Source organism: Zosterops lateralis (assembly GCF_965231275.1).
Source record: "Zosterops lateralis genome assembly, chromosome: 9".
Lineage (NCBI taxonomy): Eukaryota > Metazoa > Chordata > Aves > Passeriformes > Zosteropidae > Zosterops > Zosterops lateralis.
Window position 1 is genome coordinate 797,721 of NC_139769.1, and position 24,261 is coordinate 821,981.

At 53.7% G+C, this 24,261-nt stretch overlaps 1 protein-coding gene across 1 annotated transcript; it reads left to right on the plus strand.

The window, feature by feature from the left end:
* Positions 1 to 2,543: 2,543 nt before the first annotated feature.
* PTGER3 (prostaglandin E receptor 3) lies at positions 2,544 to 7,682 on the plus strand (the record flags this gene model as incomplete). The annotated part of the gene is made up of 2 exons (XM_083868154.1): positions 2,544 to 3,366; positions 7,398 to 7,682. Exons 1-2 carry the CDS (start codon positions 2,578 to 2,580, stop codon positions 7,680 to 7,682), a joined length of 1,074 nt encoding a protein of 357 aa, XP_083724280.1. The 5' UTR covers positions 2,544 to 2,577.
* Between the last annotated feature and the right edge of the window lie 16,579 nt (positions 7,683 to 24,261).

Below are 24,261 nucleotides of genomic sequence, written 5' to 3' on the forward strand. Positions count from 1 at the left end.
AGCAGTGCCAGTGCAGATGGACACCCCTCTCTAGCAGCTCAAACCCCCCCAGTCCATCATGATTCCAGAGGGAATTTAGCCTCATTCCTGGCGAGGGAGGACGTTTGCAGCCAGCACAGTGCTGTGGCTGTGATGGTTTCCAGAGCCCAGGATGGACTCCAGGATCCCTCCTTACAAATGGATCACTTGGGATCTGCTCTTGGGCTGGAGGAGTGTGGAACTGGCTCCTTGGAATCAAGGGAAGCTTCTGCAGGCCGCCTGTAAAATTTCCTTTGGGGCTGACTAAAAATTTTCAAGGTATCTTCATTTTATTTTCCTTTAAAAAAAAAATGAGAGTGAATAAACTGTGTAGAAAGTTCTGGCATCTTCAACATCTTCTTCATCGATCATTCTTTTTCCCTTCAACATAATTTATGGCTTAAAATGCTTTTATGGAATAATCCATTTGAGTTTAAAACTTGGTCTCTCTTGAGCTCCGTTTGGTTAAGAAAGGTTTAAGTTTCTTCAGTGCCATCACAAGGTAAGTATGGTAAGGAAAAGTCTTCTTTTTAAGCAAGCAAAGAGCAATATACCTTCATTTATTTCAGTAATAAAACTGCCAGATTTGCTGCTTGTTTTGATAAACTGCACAGAAACAAACGGAGCAAAATGGGAAAACTCCATTCTGCTTTTTTTTTTTTCTCTCTATTTTTTTTTCTCTATTTTTTGAGCCACGTCTTACGGACTGGTCTAGAAGCAAAATGTTTTTGGTGTAGAGGTATTTTGATAAATCTCTTTGCAGAAAAAAAATGCAGTTCCTTCTTTAATGCTTTCTTTTCTCTCTAATTTCCATGCTAAATGTGTGTAGGTTGCACAAGAGCAGGTTAGTCTGTAACTGTGCCTCTGACTTCAACGTCCAACTAAACTGTAAAACCAGATCAAGTAGACGCTCTGTTGTTAGCCTTGGGTTTTCTTGTGCTTTGTATTCCAATTGTTGCTGTACTTAACAGATGAGAGGTTTTAAACTTAGCAACTGATAGGCCACAGGCAGAGGACGAGGATGGTTCATTTGGCTTAGAGAACGTGTGAGGCAAAATGATGCTGTAGACAAGTGTAAATAAAACCTGTGAGTCAACTGTGCCCGAGTGCTTTGTCTTGGGGACACTCTGACCTCCTTGTCCCCTGTACAGACCCTGATTCCTCCTTGTCCCCTGCACTGACCCTGACTCTTTGTCCCCTGTACAGATCCTGATTTCTTGTCACCTGCACTGACCCCTAGTCGTTGTCCCTTGCAGTGACCCTGATTCCTTTTCCCTTGCACTGACCCCAACTCCTTGTCCCCTGCACTGACCCTAAATCTTCCTTGTCCCCTGAACTGACCTTGATTCCTCCTTGTCCACTCCATTGACCTTGCATCCCTGTCCCCTGCACTGACCCTGATCCTCTGTGTCACCTCACCTGGTCCATGGAGCCCATGTGTTCACATCATTTTAGTCCTTTTAACACTTAAAGTGATTTTTAATTTCAACAGCGAATGAGCTTTTACAAAACTTCAAAGTGTTTTTACAGAATGGTGGAATACCTTGGGCAGGATGGGTCCCGCAGGGATCACTGATCCAGACCCCCCAACAATCCCCCCCTGGGTATCCTTGGAGTGGGGTCCAAACACTCCTGGAGCTCTGGGGCTGGGTCTATTCCCTGGGGAGCCTGGGCAGTGCCTGAACCCCCTGGGGAAAAAAGAACCTTTCCTAAAATCCACCCTGAGCCTCCCCTGGCCCAGCCTGAGGCCGTTCCCTCTCCTCCTGTCCCTGTTCCCTGGGAGCAGATCCCAAATCCCCCCCGGCTGTCCCCTCCTGGCAGGGACTTGTACAGAGCCACAAGGTCCCCCCTGAGCCTCCTTTTCTCCAGGCTGAGCCCCTTCCCCAGCTCCCTCAGCCCCTCCTGGGGCTCCAGACCCTTCCCCAGCTCCCTCAGCCCCTCCTGGGGCTCCAGACCCTTCCCCAGCTCCCTCAGGGATTCTCCAGCCCCTTTCCCAGCTCCCTCAGGAATCCTCCATTCCCTCTCCCGGCTCCCTCAGGAATCCTCCATTCCCTCTCCCGGCTCCCTCAGCCTCTCCCGGTCCCCGTTCCGTGCCCGGCTCCCTCAGGGATTCTCCAGCCCCTTTCCCAGCTCCCTCAGGAATCCTCCATTCCCTCCCCGGCCCCCTCAGCCTCTCCCGCTCCCCGTTCCGTGCCCGGCTCCCTCAGGAATCCTCCATTCCCTCTCCCGGCTCCCTCAGGAATCCTCCATTCCCTCCCCGGCCCCCTCAGCCTCTCCCGCTCCCCGTTCCGTGCCCGGCTCCCTCAGGGATTCTCCAGCCCCTTTCCAGTTCCCTCAGGAATCCTCCATTCCCTCCCCGGCCCCCTCAGCCTCTCCCGCTCCCCGTTCCGTGCCCGGCTCCCTCAGGCCGCTCTCTCTCCCGTCCCGCCTCTCCCGGCCCCGGGGCGGGTCCTGCTCTTCCCTCACATAAATCGGCGGCTGCAGCTCCGCTCCGAGCCGGCTCCTCGTTCTCTCAGTCCCCGCTCCGTGCCCGCTCCATGCGGGATCCCCGGGGCCGGGATGAGCCCCTGGCAGCCCAACGGGAGCGCGGCGGTCCCGCGGGGGAACGGGACGGGCCGGGCGGGCGGTGGCGCCGTGTCCGCGGCCATCCCGCTGACCATGATGCTGACGGGCATGGTGGGCAATGGCCTGGCCATGCTGCTGGTGTCCCGCAGCTACCGCGCCAAGGGCGGCCGCAGGAAACGCTCCTTCCTGCTGTGCATCGGCTCCCTGGCGCTCACCGACATGCTGGGCCAGCTGCTCACCAGCCCCATCGTCATCTCCGTCTACCTGTCGGGCCGGCCCTGGGCCGCCATGGACCCCTCGGGCCGCCTCTGCGACTTCTTCGGCTTCAGCATGACGGTGTTCGGGCTGTGCCCGCTGCTGATCGCCAGCGCCATGGCCGTGGAGCGGGCCCTGGCCATCCGCGCCCCGCACTGGTACTCCAGCCACATCAGCCCGCGGGCCACCGAGCGCGGCCTGCTCGCCATCTGGGCCGCGGGGGTGGCCCTGGCGCTGCTGCCGCTGGCCGGCCTGGGCCGCTACTCCCTGCAATGGCCCGGCACTTGGTGCTTTATTAACACCGCCCGGGGCAGCGCTTTCGCCGCCGCTTTCGCCTCGCTGGGGCTGCTGTCGCTGGCGGTGACCGGCGGCTGTAACCTGGCCACCATCCAGGCGCTGGTGGCCCGCTGCAGGGCCAAGGCCGGCGGGGCCCAGCCCGGCTCCAGGTGGGGCCGCATCGCCACCGAGACGCTGCTGCAGCTGCTGGGCATCATGTGTGTGCTGTCGGCCTGCTGGGCGCCGCTGCTGGTAAGGGACAGGCCGGGGGAGCCCGGCTCTGCTCGGTGTCTCCTCCGGGTATGGGATGGGGAGGCTCTGCGGGTTCCTTGGCACCTGTTTCACATTGGTCTGCTGTTTATGGACTGGTAGGATACATGGAATGGGTTCTCAGAGAACAAGGAGGGATGGGAGGTTGGGTAGGAGTTGTTCCCTGGCACAGCTGCCCCTGAATCCCTGGAAGTGCCCAAGTTCAGGCTGGACATTGAGGTTTGGACATCCATGGATGGACCTGCAGGATGGGATGGCCCTGGATGGCCCTGGATGGCCCCTGCAGGACAGGGAATGGCCCTGGATGGTCCTGGACGGTCCCTGCATGTCCCCTGCAGGACGGGGGATGGCCCTGGGTGGCCCCTGCAGGACAGCAGGGACAGGGACAGGACAGCAGGGACAGGGATACAGACAGGGATGGATGCCAGGTGTGGAGAAGTTGTAGAAGAACAGGGAGAGATCCCAGAAGAGAGCTGAGCACAGGGGAAATCAACTGCTGCAACCGGAGTTAAATGAAGGAGAAGAAAGTTCTTGTGTAGAGGAGAAGAGTGGGATGTGAGGAGTGGCTCTGGGGGCACGACACTGCAGCCAGATGGGATTTGGGGGGTTTCCTTTGCTGCAGCCAGATGGGATTTGGGGGTTTTTATTTGCTGCAGCCAGATGGGATTTGGGGGTTTTTCTTTGCTGCAGCCAGATGGGATTTGGGGGTTTTTATTTGCTCCTCACCTTGCAGCCAAACTTGTTTTTCAGTGTTTTGTGAGAAAAGGCAGAGCTGTGACTGTGAGTGGCTCGTGGCTGGCAGCCTGTGGGGTTGATTTACAGCAGCCTTCAGGGCTTGTCCACTCCGCTTTTCAAGGATCTTTGCATTGCTTTCCACTCTTTTCTTATTCCTTCCTTAAGAACCCCTCCTCATGGTATAGAAGTGGGGGAGACCGAATCCACATCTTTCCCTTTGGGACCAGGGCACACCAGGGGTCTGGAATTCTGTCCCAAAAAGTTGTTCTATCAAGGACTTGCAGGATTTTTGGAAAATTTGTACTGGGGATCTCTGAAGCTGGTGGAGGACATTCTGTGAAAGGTCCTTTCTGGCTGGAGAAAGGTTTTCCTTCTTGTCCTGTCACCCCTGAGGGTTTCACCAGCCTTGGGAGGAGATCCCTGAGATGGGGAAGAGTTTCCTCCTCCCTCACAACCAGAGCTCTCAGATAACTGGGGGAGGAAGCAGCGATTCCGCTCGTGGTTTGGTGCCCGGGGCATTTCTGTGGTTTCAGAGGCACAAGTCAAGCCACAGGCACGAGGGAATTCGTCAGCACTTCCCTTCCCGAGGCTGCAGCAACACTTGGAGGTGTGGAACTCCTTCTGTGGGCTTCTCAAATTCCACACTCATGGCTGCAGGGGTATTTTGATAAATAATAACCCCTCCGTTTTTATACATAAACCTTAATTTTCCTTCCTTCCCCCCAGCTGGTTCTGCACAACCCTGAAGTGCACAGAAGTCAGGAATTAGAGACCAGATTTTTGGAGAAGTGACCGCGGAGAATTGCAAATCCCTTTTCAGTGAAAGCCAGCTCGTAGCAATCATTTAACAGCACTCAGCAGTTGTAAGAAACTGAGCTGAAACAGAAATCCAGAGCTTCACAGAGGAGTTTTTTTGGGTTTTTTTTTTTAGTTTCTGTGGTTTTTTTCCAAGACATCTGAGTTTTGTAACTGAGAACTAATGGATTCTGGCAGCTGCTGCTGCGAGGTAAACAACACCCTCAGCCACACATGGTATTTTTAGAGCTGATCTGTTGATGCAAACGACAAAATCAAATGTGATTTAGCAGCAGAGGGAAAGCTCTGAGAGCGTGGCTGTGCTCTGGAGGGCTCCTGGGAGTGTCCTGCACGTCTGGCTCTGTGCTGCCTTGGGAAGGAGGGAGGGGAGCAGGCAGGGCAGGAATTGTTTCCTTTTTTCCCAACCACACAGGAGCTTGTTGGACTGAGCAGGGAGCACCTGGGAGAACACCCCGCTGCAGTCTGTTCACACTGATTTGTGATTTATTGTGATTTATTTTGATTTATTTTGCAGCATGTACTGGCAGGACATGGGGAATGGCTTCCCAGAGGACAGGGATGGATGGGAATTTGGGCAGGAATTGTTCCCTGGGAGAGAGATGAGGGACTGGAATGGAATTCCCAGATTTGCTGGGGCTGCCCCTGGATCCCAAGGCCAGGCTGGACATTGGGGTTGGGGCAGCCTGGGACAGTGGGAGGTGTCCCTGGGACAGTGGGAGGTGACCCTGCCATGGCTGGGGTGGCTCTGGAGGGGATTTAAGGTCCCTCCCAGCCCAAACCAGTCTGGGATCCTGGGATAACCCTGAGCTGTGGCAGCAAAGGACTCTGAGGTGAAATGGAGGGAGCTGTTCCTTGACTGCACAGCTGTTCCTTTCAGCACAAACTGAAATTCTCATCATTATAATTTGGGAGTTCCAGGCTAAAAAATGATCCCTTCCCAGAGTTGTTTCAAAGTTGTTTCAAAGTTATTTAAAGCCAAAAATGCTCAGGAATTCTGCTGCTTTTCCTGTTAAAATAGTTCTGCTCCTTATCCCTCCTGACAGACAGAAATTAAAGAGGTATAAAACCACATTCATGGTAACAGAAAGTTGAATAAATCCAGTCATCAGCCGTATTTCTACGTGCATTTTGAGCCAGACTTTTAATGGCATAAATTGTGTTGACTTTATTCCACCTGATGTTGCTGGCTCTGCCTTGTGCAGCCTTTTAATCCACTTAGAAGACCAATCCAGGCCATGATAAACGACCTCTAATGATATCAAACAAACAAAATTTCCAGTAGAGCAGCTGTTGGCCCAACAACTACTCCAATAAAGGGACATTACGTAATAAAAAAAAAAAAAAAAACCAGAAAGGACCAGCAGTTGTGTGCTTGGGAAATGTGTTTTATTGGCCTGGTGGGTTTGGAGCTCCATCTGAAAGAGAGATGGGAGAGTCTGGGCAGGGACAGGGACAGGGACAGGGACAGGGACAGGTTCTGGTGCCCCGGTGGCTCCTGGTGTGCTCTGGGTCTGTATCCATGTTTTTCCAAAGCTCTACATCCGTGTTTTCACAAGGCTCTATCCGTGGCCATCGATGTCAGTGAAATGTCGTGGGTAGAATCCTTCAGCTGCTTCTGTTTAAAGAAACAAAAACAATTCTCCCGTGCTGTCCACGCTGCCCTGCCCCTCCAGAGTCAGTCTTTCCAAGGTCAACACTTGGGTATTGATCTGGCACCCAGAATATCCCTCTGGATGGAAAAAATCCTCCCTGGAGCCTCTGCCCCTGGTCACTGTGACTCCAACTGTCCCAGCCCGTGGGGACAGCAGTGACCCAGCTGTGACATTTGTGGTGACACAGCTCTGAGGAGCTTCCTGTGGGATTGCAGGTTGGCCTGGCTCTTCCCAAAGGCTGGAGAAACGGGTTTGGACAGGGCTGGCAGTGATTCCCTGCAGCTCTGCTCCTCCCTCGGGATCTTCCCGGCAGTTTTGGGACTGGCTCCCAGTTTATCCAGGGGCTGGGAGTGATGCCTTGGGAAGGCTGAGATGGAACAGAGACTGGGCAGAGATGGAGAATAAAGGAGAGATTTATTGAAAGGTCTCTAGGAAACACCTTGGGCAGGACAAGAGGCTGGGCAGGGCTGCACCAGGCCAGGTGGATCTAAAATGGACACAAAATGGACCCAAAATGGACCCAAAATGGGCACAAAATGGACCCAAAATGGGCACAAAATGGGCACAAAATGGACAAATGGTCACCAGGACTCACACTTTATAAGTTTTGGTCCATTTGGTGAGACAGGAAAATGAGGTGTTCAGGAGAATCCCAGACTGGTTGGGGTTGGGAAGGACCTCAAAGCTCATCCAGTTCCATGGGCAGGGGCTCCAAGCCCCGTATGGGGCACTCCAGGGATCTCTGGGCCATGGTGACCAGCAGTGGTGACTCACAGCCCTGACCCGTGTCCCTTTCCCTGTCTCACACAGGTGACCATGCTGAGGATGGTGTCGGAGCAGGGGGCCGTGCCGTGCCGGGGGCTCTCCGGTGAATCCCGGCGCTGGGAGCCGCGCAGGGAGTGCGACCTGCCGCTGACGGCCGTGCGCCTGGCCTCGCTCAACCAGATCCTGGACCCCTGGGTGTACCTGCTGCTGCGCAAGATCCTCCTGCGCCGCGTGCGCCAGGCCGCCTGCGCCGTCTCCAGGTGCTCCAACGCCGAGTGCCGCGACAGGGACGGCGCCCTGCCCCAGGGGGGACACTGCACTGTGCCGTGAGGGGCATCCCACCATGGCCTGAGGGGACATGGCCTGAGGGACATCCCACCATGGCCTGAGGGACACGGCTCTCACCCTGCCCCAGGAGAGACACTGCACTGTGCCGTGAGGGGCATCGGGGCATGGGCTGGGGGACACAGCTCTCACCCTGCCCCAGGAGAGACACCGCACTGTGCCGTGAGGGGCATGGGATGGGGGACATCCCACCATGGCCTGAGAGGATACGGCCTGAGGGACATAGCCTGAGGGAACATGGCCTGAAGGGACATCCCACTGCCCCCTGAGGGACACGGCATGAGGGAACATGGGCTGAGGGGAACGGCCTAAGGGACATCCCACAGTGGTCTGAGGGGACATCCCACATCAGCCTGAGGGACATGGCCTGAGGGGACATCCCACAGTGGCCTGAGAGACATCCACAGTGGTCTGAGGGGACATCCACAGCAGCCTGAGGGACCATTCCCACAGTGGCCTGGGGGGACATTCCCACAGCAGCCTGAGGGTCCCATTGCCTGAGGGGACATTCCACAGCATCCTACAGTGGCCTGAGGAGACATCCTGAGTGGCCTAAGGAGTTATCCCACAGTAGCCTGAGGGGACATTCCCACAGTTCCAGGAGCTGCAGGTGCCTGGAAACTGTCCTGGGAATCTGCTCCATGCTGGCACCTCCCTACAGTGTCACTGCTGGACACAGAGTGCCAGCAGTGCTGGGATACAGCAGGACAGGACACTCTGTGCTCATTGATGGCTGAACTGCACAGCAGGGTGAGGATGATCCACTGTCACTGCAGAACGGGATGGGGACATTCCATGGTCACTGCAGACAGAACGGGATGGGGACATTCCATGGTCACTGCCACTTATGGCTGAGATGCAGAATGGGATGGGGACATTCAGGACATCCCATGGTCACTGCCACTCGTGGCCGAGATGCACAGAGGGAGGTCTTGTGTGCCTCAAGTGGAGCCTGAAGGGGCATCTTGTGCTTTAAGGCAGGAAAAAAAACTGTTTTTCCTGACAGCCAGCAGGTCCCACAGATGGGATTACTGAAGGGGCTCACCCCTGAGAATGTTTAATGCTAACATTATCTCCTTCAGAGAGTCCTTCCTCCATTTTTCTGGAGGAGAAAGGCAGAAAAAACACAGGAATAAGGAAAAAAAAAAAAAAAAAAAAAAAAAGAAAGAAATTTGATTGGATTTCAGTGTCTTAAAACTGAGCAGGGATGGTGGCAGTGATGGAACTTCCATCTCTTCCAGGAACTGAGGGCAGCACGAGCTTCTGACTCACAGATGTGTCCTGATAAACACTCTCCAAAAACACAATGGGGCATCTCTGGGAGGTTTTGAACTGCAGCAGACTGGAAGCAGCAGGTGTGAATTTGTCTTTTGGTCTTTTCCCAAAGAAACTTTCTGTGGTTTAGTTACAAACTCAGTTTCAATTCATTTGTGCCACATCTGAGGCTTGTTTTTTAAAAAGTTGTGCCTTGAGGCATTTTCTTCACCCTTCTGGGGCTGACAGCCTCTCTTGTCTCCTGTTTTGTGGCCTTTGGGGTGAAATTAATGCAAATATAATAAAATACTGCTGATATTCCATGTGCCAGGTACTGTGGAATTCAGGGGTCTTACAGACAAATGAAGTCCTGCATCTGCGAGGAATTTCTTGCACAAAACCTTTACTTTTAATCTTTTTAATTTGTTAATAAAAGAATATTCTTTCCTCAGCAAAGAATCTGCGCCTTCACTTTTTGTTCTGCATTGTCCGATTCTTGTCCACATAAATCTTATTTTATCCAGGTGATGTCTGAGTCCAGCCTAAAAGCCAAGGCTTAGCTTTAACTGAAGACCCAGCCTCAATTTAATGGATTTAAATGCCTTTTTCAGTTTGAGTTGCTGGACCCTGCTCTGTCTAGGTGTAACAACTACAGGTCCATTGGTTCTTCAGTTCCTGTGGTGCTTTGAGGGGAAAAAACAGGCTCTTTCTGCTTTAAAAAGCTCCTTGCAGGAGTCAGAGCCCGCCTTGCTGGGATTGTCTGGGGCTGGAAAAAGCCCGTTGTGTGCAGAGGATCCCTTTTGTTCCCTCCGTGTACTTTTCCTTTGGGAAAGGGCTCAGCAGAGCCGCTGACTTGTGAAATATGTCGGGATGACCTCAGCTGCCTCAGCAGCCCTGGCCAGAACATTCCTGGCTCCCAGAGTGTCTGGGATCACGGCTGGGATGGAGGGAGGGAAAGGGGATCCACCCCTCATCTGCTCCTGAGGGGGCTGTGTCTGTGAGCTCCATCCATCCCGCATGGAAAACACTGGGAAAGCTCCTCCAGCAGACTGGGGACAGCTGGTTTTTAATATCGGGGTGGTTTCACCCCAGTTTGCATAAAACTGTGCCTTTTGTCGTGAATGTTCCGTGTTTGGGATGGGCACTTCTGGCCCTCTGTGATGGGGTAAAATGAAGGAGCTGCTTCATCAAAAGGGGAAGGAATGGGAGCTTTGTCCAAAGGGGAAGGAATGGGAGAAAGGGGAAAGAACTGGAGTTTTATCCAAAGGGGAAGGAACTCGAGCTCTATCCAAATGGGAAAGGAATGAGAGCTTTATGCAAAGGAGAAGGAATGGGAGCTTTGTCCAAAGGGGAAGGAATGGGATTTTTATCCAGATAGGAAGGAATGGGAGCTTTATCCAAGGGGAAGGAATGGGAGCTTTATCCAAATGGAAGGAATGGGGGCTTTATCCAAATGGAAGGAATGGGAGCTTTGTTCAAAGGGGAAGGAACTGGAGCTTTATCTAGATGGGAAGGAATGGGATTTTTATCTGCCCAAGGCGTTTTGGGAGCTGTGGGCACAGAACCTCCACCTGGAGAAGGTGGTTTGCCTGCCGAGCACTCGTGTGTGTCCCAAAGCCGTGTGTGCTGGAGCAGGGAGAACAAAAACTGGGAGTGTGACCCTGGTGTTTGCTGGGTTTCTGCAGGAGCTGCTGCAGGTGGGGCCAGAGCAGATTTTATCTGCCCGCTGATCCAGGGACTGCCTGTGGGAGCTGCTCTGCTGGGAATTCCAGCTCAGGTGTATCCCCTGGGGAGCTCAGAACGTGGGACTGGGACCTGCACCCCAACCCCAAACCAGCTCAGGTGTCCACTGGAGAGCACAGTACCACACCCCAACCCCAAACCAGTTCAGGTGTCCATTGGGGAGCACAGCCCCTGCACCCCAACCCCAAACCAGTTCAGGTGTCCATTGGGGAGCACAAAACGTGGGACTGAGACACCCCAATCCCAAATGAGCTCAGGCTCTGGGGTGTCCCAGCAGAGGTGAATCATCTGCAGCCCCCTCCCAATGCTGTTCCTATGTTTTTGTCCCATTATTCCCATTATTTTACTGGGGAGTTTTGCTTTTTGGAACTTTTTGAGCTCCTCAGGGAGACTGACACAGGGGAGCAGCACTGGGATGGACAACCCCAACCCAGCCCAGCAGAAATGGGAAATCCCTGATTGCCAGTGGGTCTGAACTGACACAGGAATTCCAGAATCCCTGAGGTTGGAAAAGCCCTCCCAGGCCACCGAGTCCAAGCTGTGGCTGATCCCCATCTTGTCACCAGCCCAGAGCCCTGAGTGCCACCTCCAGCCTTTCCTGGGACACCTCCAGGTGTGGAGACTCCATAAAAATCCCAGATTAAATTTCCCAGGTGATAGCAGGAACACCTTGGAGCCAGCCCCCACTGAAGAGCTGGGCTTGAGTTTCCCTTTATCAGTTTAATCTCAAAAATAAATAAATAAATAAATAAAAGGCAATACAGAAGCTGGGTTTGAAAATGAGCAGAACACAGGAGGAGCTGTGAAGGCAGAGAAACAGAGCTGGGACCACAAAAGGCAAATCTCTCTGATCTTCAGCAGCAGCTGCAGGAAGAGCCAGAGCTGGTAGATTTGGTTGCCCAGAGACAGCAGAAAACTCCCCAAAATTGTGCTGTCAGGACAAACAGCTCCAAGATGCTGCAATCTCTGCCCAGGGTTAGAGCCTTGGAGGGATCCCATGGAATCCCAGACTGGGCTGGGTTGGGAGGGAGCTGAAATCCCACCCAGGGCCCCCCCTGCCATGGCAGGGACACCTCCCACTGTCCCCAATGTCCAGCCTGGCCTTGGGCACTGCCAGGGATCCAGGGGCAGCCACAGCTGCTCTGGGAATTCTATTCCCACCCTGCCAGGGAACAATTCCTGCCCAATCTCCCATCCAGCCCTGTGTTATAAATGTGTTTTCCAGGATCACACCCTGCTCCTGATCCTTCATGGAGTTTTCAGCCCCCTGCAGTCCCTTCCCTGCCTGCTGAGGTGGGGCACATTTCCCAGGGCTGCAGGACTGGCCAGGTGTGTCCGGGCTCAGCTCCCCAGGCTGTCCTGGGGCTGGAGTGTTCCAGGAACTGCAGCTTTTCCCTGCACAACGTGGCTTACAAATTAACTCTGAACTCTGCTGCTGCTCTACCCCTGGCTGGGCTGGCCTCGGGCAGGAGGAAGTGTGGGCAGCACCTGGGGAACACCTGGGAAACACCTGGGGAACACCTGGGGAACACCTGGGAACACCTGGGAAATACCTGGAGAACACCTGGGGAACACCTGGGGAACACCTGGGGAACACCTGGGGAACACCTGGGGAAATACCTGGGGAACACCTGGGGAAATACCTGGGGAACACCTGGGAAACACCTGGGAACACCTGGGAAACACCTGGGAACACCTGGGAACACCCGGGAAACACCTGGATGCCACCTGGGCACACCCTGGGCTGTGCTGGGGATGGTCTGTGCTGCTCCTGCTGCTGCAGCTCCATCCCAGCCCTGCATCCCAAGGACTTGCCCTGCTCCCCATGGGGCAGTTCTGCCATCCCCAGGGAGCCCTGGGTGTGTCACCCTGGGTGCCACCCTGGATGTCACCCTGGATGTCACCCTAGGTGTCAGCCTGGCTGTCACTCCAGACGTCACCCTAGGTGTCACCCTGAGTGTCACCCTGGCTGTCACCATGGATATCACCCTGGAAATCACCCTGTCACCCTGTCTGTCACCCTGGCTGTCACCCTGCTGCCCACGCTGGGTGTCCTGAGCCAGCACCTTTGCCCCCGTGTGTCTGCAATTCCCGGGAAGCACAGGAGGAGTTTTCCATCCAGCTGCTGCTGGGGCTTTGGGAAAGGCCTCGAGGTTACCCCAAGACAGTGAAGGGAACAAGTTGAGCACTGGGGAGGCTCCAGGGGCTCTGCTCCCCACCCTCCCTGCTGTGCTCCCGCCTTTCCCCAGCGTTCCCTGTGAAAACAGGAGCAGCAGGAATACCCTGTGCACCCTCACAGCACTCCGGGCTGGCTCTGCCTCCCTCCAGCCCTGCCTTCCCTCGGAGCAGTCGGGATTTTTCAGGGCTGAAGTCAAAAGGAGAATTAATCCTGAGCTTGTCAGGAAGGCAGAGCAGCCCCAGCAGTGACGGGGGTGCGGCAGCTGAGCCCCCCCTGCACTGCAGGGCACAACATGAAAGGGCTGCTCTGAAAATGAAATATGTCAAATATGCCCAAATGCATTTGGGAAAAGACAATGTATTTATGTTTGGGGCTGCTTTGTTTGAAGAATCCATCGTGGGCCAGGGATAGAAGCCCCAGTTATTTTGACTTTCTGTAAACACAGTTGCTTGGACAGACCTTGCCCTTCCTTCCCACAGAGGCTGCTCACTCTGAGGAGCCACAGCTCTTCCATGCATCCATCAGGACAAATAAATCCAGCATTTCTGACGGCCCTGGGGCTGGCAGAGGAAAGGAAGGGCTCATCCCCACTCGGAGTGGCCTCTCAGTGCAGGGCGTCACTCCCAGCAGCAGGAGCTTTATGTGACAGGTTGGATTAGGGTGGATTTTCCCTGATGTGTTTGTAGTTCCCTGGCTCTGAACGTGAACAGGCCTCAAGGAACAGAGACCAGAACAGGCCTGGAAACCCTCTGGCCACATTTGGGCACAGCTCTGTCCCGTCCTGGCCTTGGGGAGGTCAGAGCCTGGCAGTGCCCAGCCCCAGCCCAGGGGAGCTGCACATCTCCCTGGGCTCCAGGGCTGAGCCCTGTGACACCCCCGAGCCCAGAGAGGCTTCACTGAGCCAGGGCCCAGCCAGGGGGCTGCAGCTGCAGGGGATGGGCTGGAAGTGCCCTGGCACAGAGCCCAGCCAGCCCAGGGCATCACCCTGGGATGGGAATGCTCCAAACCCCAGCTGGATCCCAACCTCTCTCCCCAGGACAGGAATGCTCCAAACCCACCTGGATCCCAACCTCCCTCCCCAGGGCATCACCCCGGGACAGGAATGCTCCAAACCCCACCTGGATCCCAACCTCCCTCCCCAGGACAGGAATGCTCCAAACCCACCTGGATCCCAACCTCCCTCCCCAGGACAGGCACTGGGACCTCAGTTCTGTTCCCTGGGGCTGAGAGGGACCTGTAATGCCACAGATTTAAACATTCAAACCCAAAGGAACGGTCTGGGGACAAGATGGGACCAACGTGATCACTTGGGCTCAGTGATCCTGGAGGTCTTTTCCAGCCTAAATCACTCTGATTCCGTGGCTCACATTAAACCTGCCGTGGCTCACAGGGCCAGGGCAAGGGCAGCTCTGCAGGACATCTCTGGGTGAGTGAGAACCAGCAGGGCCCAGAGCACAACCAGCCCCTGGTGCCCAGTGCCACCCCCAGGGCTGTTTACACTGTCACGGCCAAGAACTGCCTGTCCTTGTGTCCCCTGCCGCTGGTGACAATGGGGACACGCTCGGTGCCCGCAGCAGGACACGGTGGTGGCAGTGCCAGCTGCCAGGGCTGCCCCAGGCTGGCAGGGACAGGTTCCCTCCAGGGACACCCGGGTGCCACCTTTGCAGGGCTCCTGGTGGCTCTGTGCCACCCTCTGGAGGGGATGTCACCCCCAGTGTGACCACGGCGTGTCCCATTCCATGTTCAGGGTATTCCCAGGACAGTCTGACAGCAACCTGCAAAAACAGCCAAGAGTCAAACCTAGCTAATACCTGGTTAAAATTAGGATTTTCTCTAAATTTATAATAGAAAAAAAAAAAAAAAAAAAAAAAAAAAAAAAAAAAAACCAACCCAAACCAAACAAAAATCAAAAACAAACAAAAAAACAAACAAAAAACCAACCAACCAAACAAAAAAAACCCAAACAAAAAAACCAAACAAAAAACCAAACAAAAAAAACAAACAAAAAAACCCCAAAAACAAACAAACAAACAAAAAAACAAGACAAACAAACAAACAAAAAAAAAAACACAAAAAAACCACAACCCTCCCCCCAAAAAACAAACAAACAAAAAAAACCAAAAAACCCAAACCAAAAAAAAAAAAAAAAAAAAAAAAACCAAAAAAAAAAAAAACAACCCCCAGAGCATAAAGATCCACCCAAACCTGAATTTCTCCAGGTCAGCTTAACTCACATCCTTCCCAGTGTTTGAATTAATGCCGAGGCTCGGGCACAGCCCAGAATGTCGCTGTTTGTCCCCATTCCCTGGTGGCTCCAGCACAGCCCATCCCCTGCCCGGCCGTGTCCCCATCCCGGGCGGTGTGTCCCTGTCCCCATCCCTGTCCCTGTCCCTGTCCCCATCCCTGTCCCCATCCCGGGCGGTGTGTCCCTGTCCCCATCCCTGTCCCTGTCCCTGTCCCCGTTGCCCGGGCCGGTCCCGGCGCTGGGAAAGGGGCGCTCTGTCAACAAGCGGGGCGGTTTCCCGACAATGGCTCGGTTAATCATTGATTGAGCGGCCCCGGGACAGTCACAGCCCGCGCCGCCCCCGAGGCACCGCTGGCCCCTGGGCCCGGTGTCCCCATTGTTTCCGGTGTCCTCAGTGTCCCCACTGTCCCCAGTGTCCCTGGTGTCCCTGCTGTCCCCGGTGTCTCTGATGTCCCCACTGTCCCTGCTGTCCCCAGTGTCCTCAATGTCCCTACTGTCCCCACTATCCCCAGTGTCTCTAGTGTCCTCAGTGTCCTCGTTGTCCCCAGTGTCCCCAGTGTTTCCAGTGTCCCCACTGCCCACAGTGTTCCCAGTGTCCCCAATGTCCCCGGTGTCCCCAGTGTCCCACTGTCCCCAGTGTTTCCACTGTCCCTGGCATCCCTGGTGTCCCCAGTGTCCCCAGTGTCCCTGGTGTCCCCAGTGTCCCCAGTGTTCCCAGTGTTTCCAGTGTCCTCCATGTCCCCAGAGTCCCCGTTGTCCCCACTGTCACCTGTGTCTCCACTGTCCTCGGTGTCCCCGGTGTCCCCGGTGTCCCCGGTGTCCCCGGCGTCCCCCTGGACTCACAGCCAGCCGTGTCCCAGGGCTGAGTGCAGAGCAGGGACACCGAGGTGTCCCCTCCCTTTGTGTTTTTCACCCTGTCTGGGAATGTGTCTGCTCATGGGGACAGTCACTGCCCCCACTGTCACTGCCCCCCTGATGTCCCCATGTGTCCCCATGTGTCCCCTCTGCTCTGTGCTGGGCCCTCACCCCACCCAGATGGCCCTGACCAGGAGAACATTTTAATTCCAGTTTCCCACTCGATCCAAAGGCCCCCATCCCACCTGGACATTGGTTATCCTTGGTTTACTCCACCCTGGAGAGCAAATCTGGAGTTAAATCACTCAGTGCTGCTGGCTGATCTCTCCAGCCCTATTTAGAAACACCAGGGACCAATATATTTTTAATTTTAAAAATCATTTTAATTAGCATCTTAAAATAAATGTCTTGACATCAGCCTGTCACCTGCATTTACAATGCCTTTTTCCCATCCCTAAACTCTCAACCTGGGATCCCCAGGGAGTGTCCCAGGGGTGTCCAGGCACATCCTGGAGAGGTCCCTGCTGCATCCAGACCTCCATCCTGCCCCTGGGTGTGACTGTCACAGCCAGAGCTGCTCCTTAGTGCTGGAAATTCAGAGAGCTCTGCTGGGTTTGAAGGGAAAACGCGGCAGGAGCTGCACAGCCTCTGGAAAACCAACTGCTCTCTCCTGACAGAACAGGGATTTAGCAATGCCTGGCACCCTGATGGCCTTTTCCTTCCCAAAATAATCCCAAAAATGAGAGTTGTCATCCCACATCAGAGGGGTTTGTGCAAGCCTGACCCCGGATTTCAGGGTGCAGCAGACACGGGGTGCCCAGGGGACATTCCCAATCTGCTTCCCAGCACTGCCCCTCTGGAGACTCCCCTGGATCCACACCAGGCCTGGCCTTTCCCACACTGGGAGCTGCCAGCCTTGGGAAAGGCTGGTGAGAGTGCAAGGGCTGCTGCTCCAGGGGTTGGTGCTCCAGGGGTTGTTATTCCAGGGGCTGGTGTTCCAAGGGCTGCTCTTCCAGGGATGGCATTCCAAGGGTTGGTGTTCCAGGGTTGGTGTTCCAAGGGCTGACATTCCAGGGGCTGGTATTCCAAGGATTGGGGTTCCAAGGCTTGGTATTCCAAGGGTTGGTGTTCCAGGACTGGTGTTCCAAGGGTTTGTGTTCCAAGGATTGGTGTTTCAGGAGCTGGAATTCCAATGGTTGGTGTTCCAGGAGCTGGAATTTCAAGGGCTGACATTCCAAGGGTTGCTGTTCCAGGGACTGCCATTCCAAGGCTTGGTGTTCCAAAGTTTGTTTTTCTAAGGGCTGGTGTTCCAGGGCTGGCATTCCAAGGGCTGACATTCCAAGGGCTGGTTTTCCAAGGGTTGGTGTTCCAGGGCTGCTGTTCCAGGGGCTGGAATTCCAAGAACTGGCATTCCAAGGGCTGGCATTCCAAGGGTTGGTGTTCCAGGGCTGGTGTTCCAAGGGCTGACATTCCAGGGGCTGGTATTCCAAGGGTTGGTGTTCCAAGGTTTGGTTTTCTAAGGGCTGGAATTCCAAGAGTCGGCATTCCAAGGGGTGACATTCCAAGGGCTGCTGTTCCGTGGCCAGCACTGAGGTGTCACCACAGCCCCACCCGGGCTGGCCCTGGGGCTGCCACTGTCACTGTCACTGTCACTGTCCCTGCCCTGCTGTAGCACAGCCCAGCTTTATTCCCAGACCTCTTGGGTTTATCCCTGCCAAGGTTGTCACCACATGTTCCCAAAACCAGCCTGCTGGGGACACCAGTGCCACATGTGGCCTTCCCACCAGTTCTCCTCCCTTTTTATGTCCAACAGCACCGAGCTGGAGCCATCAGATCCATCCTGGAGCCATCAAATCCATCCTGGAGCCGTCAGATCCATCCTGGAGCCATCAGCTCCATCCTGGAGCCATCAGATCCATCTTGGAGCCAACACATCCATTCTGGAGCCATCAGATCCATCCTGGAGCCATCAGATCCATCCTGGAGCTGTCAGTTCCATCCTGGAGCCGTCAGATCCATCCTGGAGCCGTCAGATCCATCCTGGAGCCATCAGCTCCATCCTGGAGCCATCAGATCCATCTTGGAGCCAACACATCCATTCTGGAGCCATCAGATCCATCCTGGAGCCATCAGATCCATCCTGGAGCCATCAGATCCATTCTGGAGCAGTCAGATCCATCCTGGAGCCGTCAGATCCATCCTGGAGCCATCTGGGATGTCCCTCAAGGCCTGAGATTTTGAGACTTTTCTGTGCCTGGAATTCCCCCAGGGCACAGCAGAACCACAGGAATGACCCCGTGGGTGTTCCTTTGGTGTTTGCAGGGCAGAGCTGTAACTGCAGCTGTTTGTGGCTGATCCTCTCCTCGGGACAGGGTGTTACTCTGGCACGGGGAGCTGTGCTGAAATCCTGCAGAGCTTTCCCAAGATCCCGGCAGGGCTGGGTTGTGCAATGACAGGGACATCGCTCCTTGTGTCTGTGTCTGTGTCACAGGGAGGGCACAGCTCGCTGCTCCTGCCACCACTGGGCTCTGCCAGCTGTCCTGGCACACGGAACAAGGTGGGCTCTGGGGTTATAAAAATACCTGAGGGTCTCATTAATTCCCTGGGCTCTGCCAGGTGTCCTGGCACATGGAACAAGGTGGGCTCTGCAGCCCAGCCTGGGATCATTAATTCCCTGGGCTTTGTGAGGTGTCCTGGCACATAGAATGAAGTGGGTTCTGCAGCCCAGTCTAGGATTATAAAAATCCCTGAAGATCTCAATAATTCCCTGGGCTCTGCGAGATGTCCTGGCACACGGAACAAGGTGGGGTCTGGGATTATAAAAATCCCTGAGGGTCTCATTAATTCCCTGGGCTTTGTGAGGTGTCCTGGCACACAGAATGAAGTGGGTTCTGCAGCCCAGTCTGGGATTATAAAAATCCCTGAGTGTCTCGTTAATTCCCTGGGCTCTGCCAGGTGTCCTGGCACACAGAATGAGGTGGGCTCTAAAGTCTCTTCCAGCCCATCCCAGCCTGGGATTCTGGATTATAAAAATCCCTGAAGGTCTCATTAATTTCCTCTCTCCTGGCAGCCCCTGCACTCACACCTGGGGCAGGTGAAGGTGGGTGGGGCAGAGCTTTGGGCAGAGCTTTGGGCAGGAGCAGGGCTTTGGGCAGAGCTTTGGGCAGAGCTTTGGGCAGGGCTTTGGGCAGGGCTTTGGGCAGAGCTTTGGGCAGAGCTTTGGGCAGGGCTTTGGGCAGAGCTTTGGGCAGAGCTTTGGGCAGGGCTTTGGGCAGAGCTTTGGGCAGAGCTTTGGGCAGGGCTTTGGGCAGAGCTTTGGGCAGAGCTTTGGGCAGAGCTTTGGGCAGAGCTTTGGGCAGGGACAGAGCTTTGGGCAGAGCTTTGGGCAGAGCTTTGGGCAGGGACAGAGCTTTGGGCAGAGCTTTGGGCAGAGCTTTGGGCAGAGCTTTGGGCAGAGCTTTGGGCAGGGGCAGGGCTTTGGGCAGAGCTTTGAGCAGAGCTTTGGGCAGGGACAGAGCTTTGGGCAGAGCTTTGGGCAGAGCTTTGGGCAGAGCTTTGGGCAGAGCTTTGGGCAGAGCTTTGGGCAGGGGCAGGGCTTTGGGCAGAGCTTTGGGCAGAGCTTTGGGCAGAGCTTTGGGCAGAGCTTTGGGCAGGGGCAGGGCTTTGGGCAGAGCTTTGGGCAGAGCTTTGGGCAGGGACAGAGCTTTGGGCAGAGCTTTGGGCAGAGCTTTGGGCAGGAGCAGAGCTTTGGGCAGAGCTTTGGGCAGGGACAGAGCTTTGGGCAGGGCTTTGGGCAGGGCTTTGGGCAGAGCTTTGGGCAGAGCTTTGGGCAGAGCTTTGGGCAGGGGCAGGGCTTTGGGCAGAGCTTTGAGCAGAGCTTTGGGCAGAGCTTTGGGCAGAGCTTTGGGCAGAGCTTTGGGCCCCCCTTGCGTGGCCTGTCCTGGTCCTGACCCCACAGAGCTCTGGGGACACCCCAGACAGTGCAGTGGGAACGGGCTGGGTGGACACAATCCCTGTCCCTGTCACGTTTTAAGGCACAATTTGAGAAGCAATTCCCATTTTGTGCTGTGAACTCCAGAGCCATTCCCCACACATTGTCCTGGAAGCTGCTGCTGGCAGGGACACGGGGACAGCAGAGCCTCGGGGCTGCACCTTGCCTTTCCCAGCAGGACTCTGGAAATTAAACCACAAGAGCCACAATTTATTCCTTTTTTGGGAAGCTTTTTTTGTCTCCTCCAAAACATCCTCTCTGCAAATCCTCCCCCTCCCAAGGCAGAGGGGAACCCAGCCCACGAGGGCTGCAGAGATTTTATTTGTGCTTTGCTCACTATTTATGGGGTTTTTTTAATTAAGTTTCCTAATGTCACTTAATACCCAAGTAGGTTTAATTTCCTTGAGTTCCAAGGCAGAGCAGCCCAGTGGATCCCAGCTGGATCAACAGCCACAAAGTTCCCTTCTCTGCTGTGTTCTGTGTCCATACTGGAAAAAAAATCTGAAAAAGGATGGGTTTTGTCCCAATCTCACCTGATTTTTTCCTTTTTCCCCTCAGTTTTAAGTGTCTGCTGGGGGCTGCAGGAATTCCCTGGGAACAGCAGCAGAATCCCATCCTTTCCACAGCATCTCACAGATCCAGAGCCACTCAGGAAGCAAAAACAGCTCCAGAGGCTCGACATTAGAGCAGCTCAAATATCTGGGAAGAGCCTGGCTGAGGGTCAGAGGGACCAGATCAGGGCTGGCTCCTCATGTCAGGACCTCAGGAGGCTGCAGGGCTCAGCTGAGGAGAAGAGGAAGGGTGAGCACAGCCTGGAGAAGGAGGGGAAAAAATAAACATAATTTAAATATTTAAAAATATTTTAAAAATATTTAAATATTTAAAAAAATACTTGGGTTTGGTTTTCAGTTGGGTTCGATTTCAGTTTGGTTTCCAATTTGGTTTGGTTTCCTGTTGACTTTGGTTTCTATTTGGGTTTTGTTTCCATGCCGGGTTTGGTTTCCGTGTTTGGTTTGGTTTCTATGGTGGGTTTAGTTTCCATGATGGGTCTGATTTCCTGTTCGGTTTAGTTTCCAGTTGGGTTTGGTTTCCATTTGGGTTTGGTTTGGGTTTAGTTTCCAGTTGGGTTTGTTTTCCATGTTGGGTTTGGTCTCCATGTTGGGTTTGGTTCCCATTTGGGTTTGGTTTCCAGCTGGGTTTGATTTGGGTTTGGTTCCCAGTTGGGTTTTGTCTCCACGTTGGGTTTTGTTCCCATTTGGGTTTGGTTTGGGTTTGGTTTCCATTTGGGTTTGTTTCCATGTTGGGTTTGGTCTCCATGTTGGGTTTGGTTCTCATTTGGGTTTGGTTCCCATTTTGGTTTGGGTTTGGTTTCCAGTTGGGTTTAGTTTTCCAGTTGGGTTTGGTTTCCAGATGGGTTTGGTTTCCATGTTGGGTTTGGTTTCCAGTTGGGTTTGGTTTGGGTTTGGTTTCCATTTGGGTTTGTTTTCCATATTGGGTTTGTTTTCCAGTTGGGTTTGGTCTCCATGTTGGGTTTGTTTCCATGTTGGGTTTGGTTCCCATTTGGGTTTGGTTCCCATTTGGGTTTGGTCTCCATGTTGGGTTTGGTTTCCAGCTGGGTTTGGTTTGGGTTTTGTTCCCATTTGGGTTTTGTTTCCATGCTGGGTCTGAGCATCCCCTGGATTTTATGGTGCACAACCCAATCGATGACATTTCATGTCTGTCCCTTGCTCCCCTGATTTTCACAGAGATTTTTCTCCGGGGATTTCTGGACAGGAGGTTTGGGATAATCTGCTGCTCCCGAGGGCTGGAGCCTCTCTGGGGCAGCACTCCGAGCTCCAGCCTGGAGAGACCCTTCACTCCCCTGTGCTGGGACAGGCACTGGGAGATGGGGCAGGTGGCTCCTGCAGGGAAAAGGGTTGGAATATTTCCCATTTCCCAACAGGAAGGGCAATTCAGGGAAATTCAGCCCCTGCTCCGCTGAATTTATTCCACTGGCAGCCCGGGAGAGCACAAATAGCACATTTACCCCTATAAAGACATTAATAATTCCACAGCCTGGGAGTCTGAAAGGTGTTTCTTTTATTCTAAGTGTTTGCAGAGTGAAATTAAACTGCTGCAAGCACCCAAGTAAAGGTAATTTATTTTTGTTTCCATTTTCCCTTTCAAACCGTGGCATTAAATATTAACCGTGGCGTATTTTACCAAACACATCAATTCATTTCCTGTGGGGGCAGAACCGAACGGGAGCTCTGGTGGCTTTAATGAAACCCTGCATTAATCAGAGCACTGGAGCAGACCCTGAGCAGTGACCCTGGGGGATGAAAATTTCAGATTTTTTGTGCTAAAAAGGTGCTGACCCTCAAGCAAACACCACATTTGACCTGAGGCCGTGGAACAGGCTCCCAAAATTGAGTGGGGTTGTGTCGTTTGAATAGTATTTTGTGATCTCACAGGGTGGAAAATTCTGATTTAGGATTTTAGTGCACAGAAATGTGTGTGAGCTGAGAGTGAAGATTTAAGGTGTTGTCTGAGTCCTTCTTCTTTACCACGTTCTTCCTTCTTCTCCGTGGGTTTGGGTGGTTTTCTGTAATTGGGCGAAAAAGGTCCCCATTGTGGGCCTTGGGTGGTCGTTACTGGGTCAGAAATATAAATAATTTAGGTGTCACCTCGTTACTGGGTAATTAACCTCTGCCCCATCCCCACCTTGTCACCAGCCCAGAGCTCCGAGTGCCCCGTTCCTGTTCTCATTGAGATTTATTTGTAACATCTGTCCCTTTCCACACTTCCCAGGGAATATTAAAGGTTGGGCTTGTAAAGGATCCCTGTCAATCCTTTTTACAGCTCAGGATATTTTGTGGCTCCTCTTGGCTCCAGTTGGGGCATTTTCTTCCAAGAATGAACAGAAGGGAAGGGAAGGGAAGGGAAGGGAAGGGAAGGGAAGGGAAGGGAAGGGAAGGGAAGGGAAGGGAAGGGAAGGGAAGGGAAGGGAAGGGAAGGGAAGGGAAGGGAAGGGAAGGGAAGGGAAGGGAAGGGAAGGGAAGGGAAGGGAAGGGAAGGGAAGGGAAGGGAAGGGAAGGGAAGGGAAGGGAAGGGAAGGGAAGGGAAGGGAAGGGAAGGGAAGGGAAGGATTTTGTGATAATTTTGTGCCCATTTTGTGTCTGTTTTGTGACCATTTTGGGTCCACCTTGGGTGCAGCCCTGCCCAGGCTCTTGTCCTGCCCAAGGTGGATCCTAAAGGCCTTTAAATAAATCTCTCCTTTATTCTCCAGCTCTGCCCAGTCCCTGTTCCAGCTCAGCCTCCCCAAGGCATCAGTTTCTCTGGCTGTTCCTCATTCCCATCCCATCCTCATCCCTGAGCTGGAAGAAGAAAACTCTTCAGTTCCTTCTCTCCGGACTCACTGAAAAGCAAGAAGCTGATTTTCAGCCCAACTCACAGAAAAAAGAGATTAAATGTGGGCCCTAATGAGATCAGCCTGGCTCAGGGCAATATTAATATTAATTGCATTAGGTCGAGTTTAAGAGGAAACCATGTTTAACTTAATGCCTGTAATAAATGAGGAGGAAGGGAGGGAAGCTTTCCTCCTTTATTAAAAAAAGCCAGAGCAGGACATAAATAACAATTGAGAGATGCCAAGGCAGGGGAGGGACTGCAGGGGAACCTTTGGGAGGTCCCTGCCACCCAAACCATCCCCTGAGTTTGTGTCACATCACGAGAAAAAGTGTCACCTTGTCCCAGCCGTGCCCACGGTGCCACAGGAATCCTGAGACACGGCAGGAATTGTGTTTATTTGGTTGCCAGGGGGTTTTATTAACTCTTAGACATTACCTAAAGGGAAAACTTTTTAATTTTAGTGGGGTTGTTTAGGCCAGGCCGAGCCTGTGGTCTGAACAGGGAGATTTAATCCCCCAAATAAACGTGTAGGGCCATAACTAAGGAGGCCATAACCGTGTCCTGGTTAATGCCATCATTATCTCACAGCAGAGCAAACAGGATGTTCCTGCTCCCCCGGGCACATTTGTGACAGGAGAATGATTTAACTCGGCTTTTCTGCATCTTTTCTCTGTCAAAATCCTCCAGGGGAATTAATACAAATGGAATTGGAGCACGCTGGGCTGGGGAAGGTGGCCTTGGCACCTGGGTGTCCCAAATCTGCCCCGTGTGGGGGTCCCAAAACTGCCCCATTGAGTGCCCCAAATCTCCCCCATTGGGTGCCCCAAACCTGCCCTAATGGGTGTTCCAAAACTGTCCTATTGGGTGTCTCAAATCTGCCCTATGGGGGTGTCCCAAAACTGTCCTA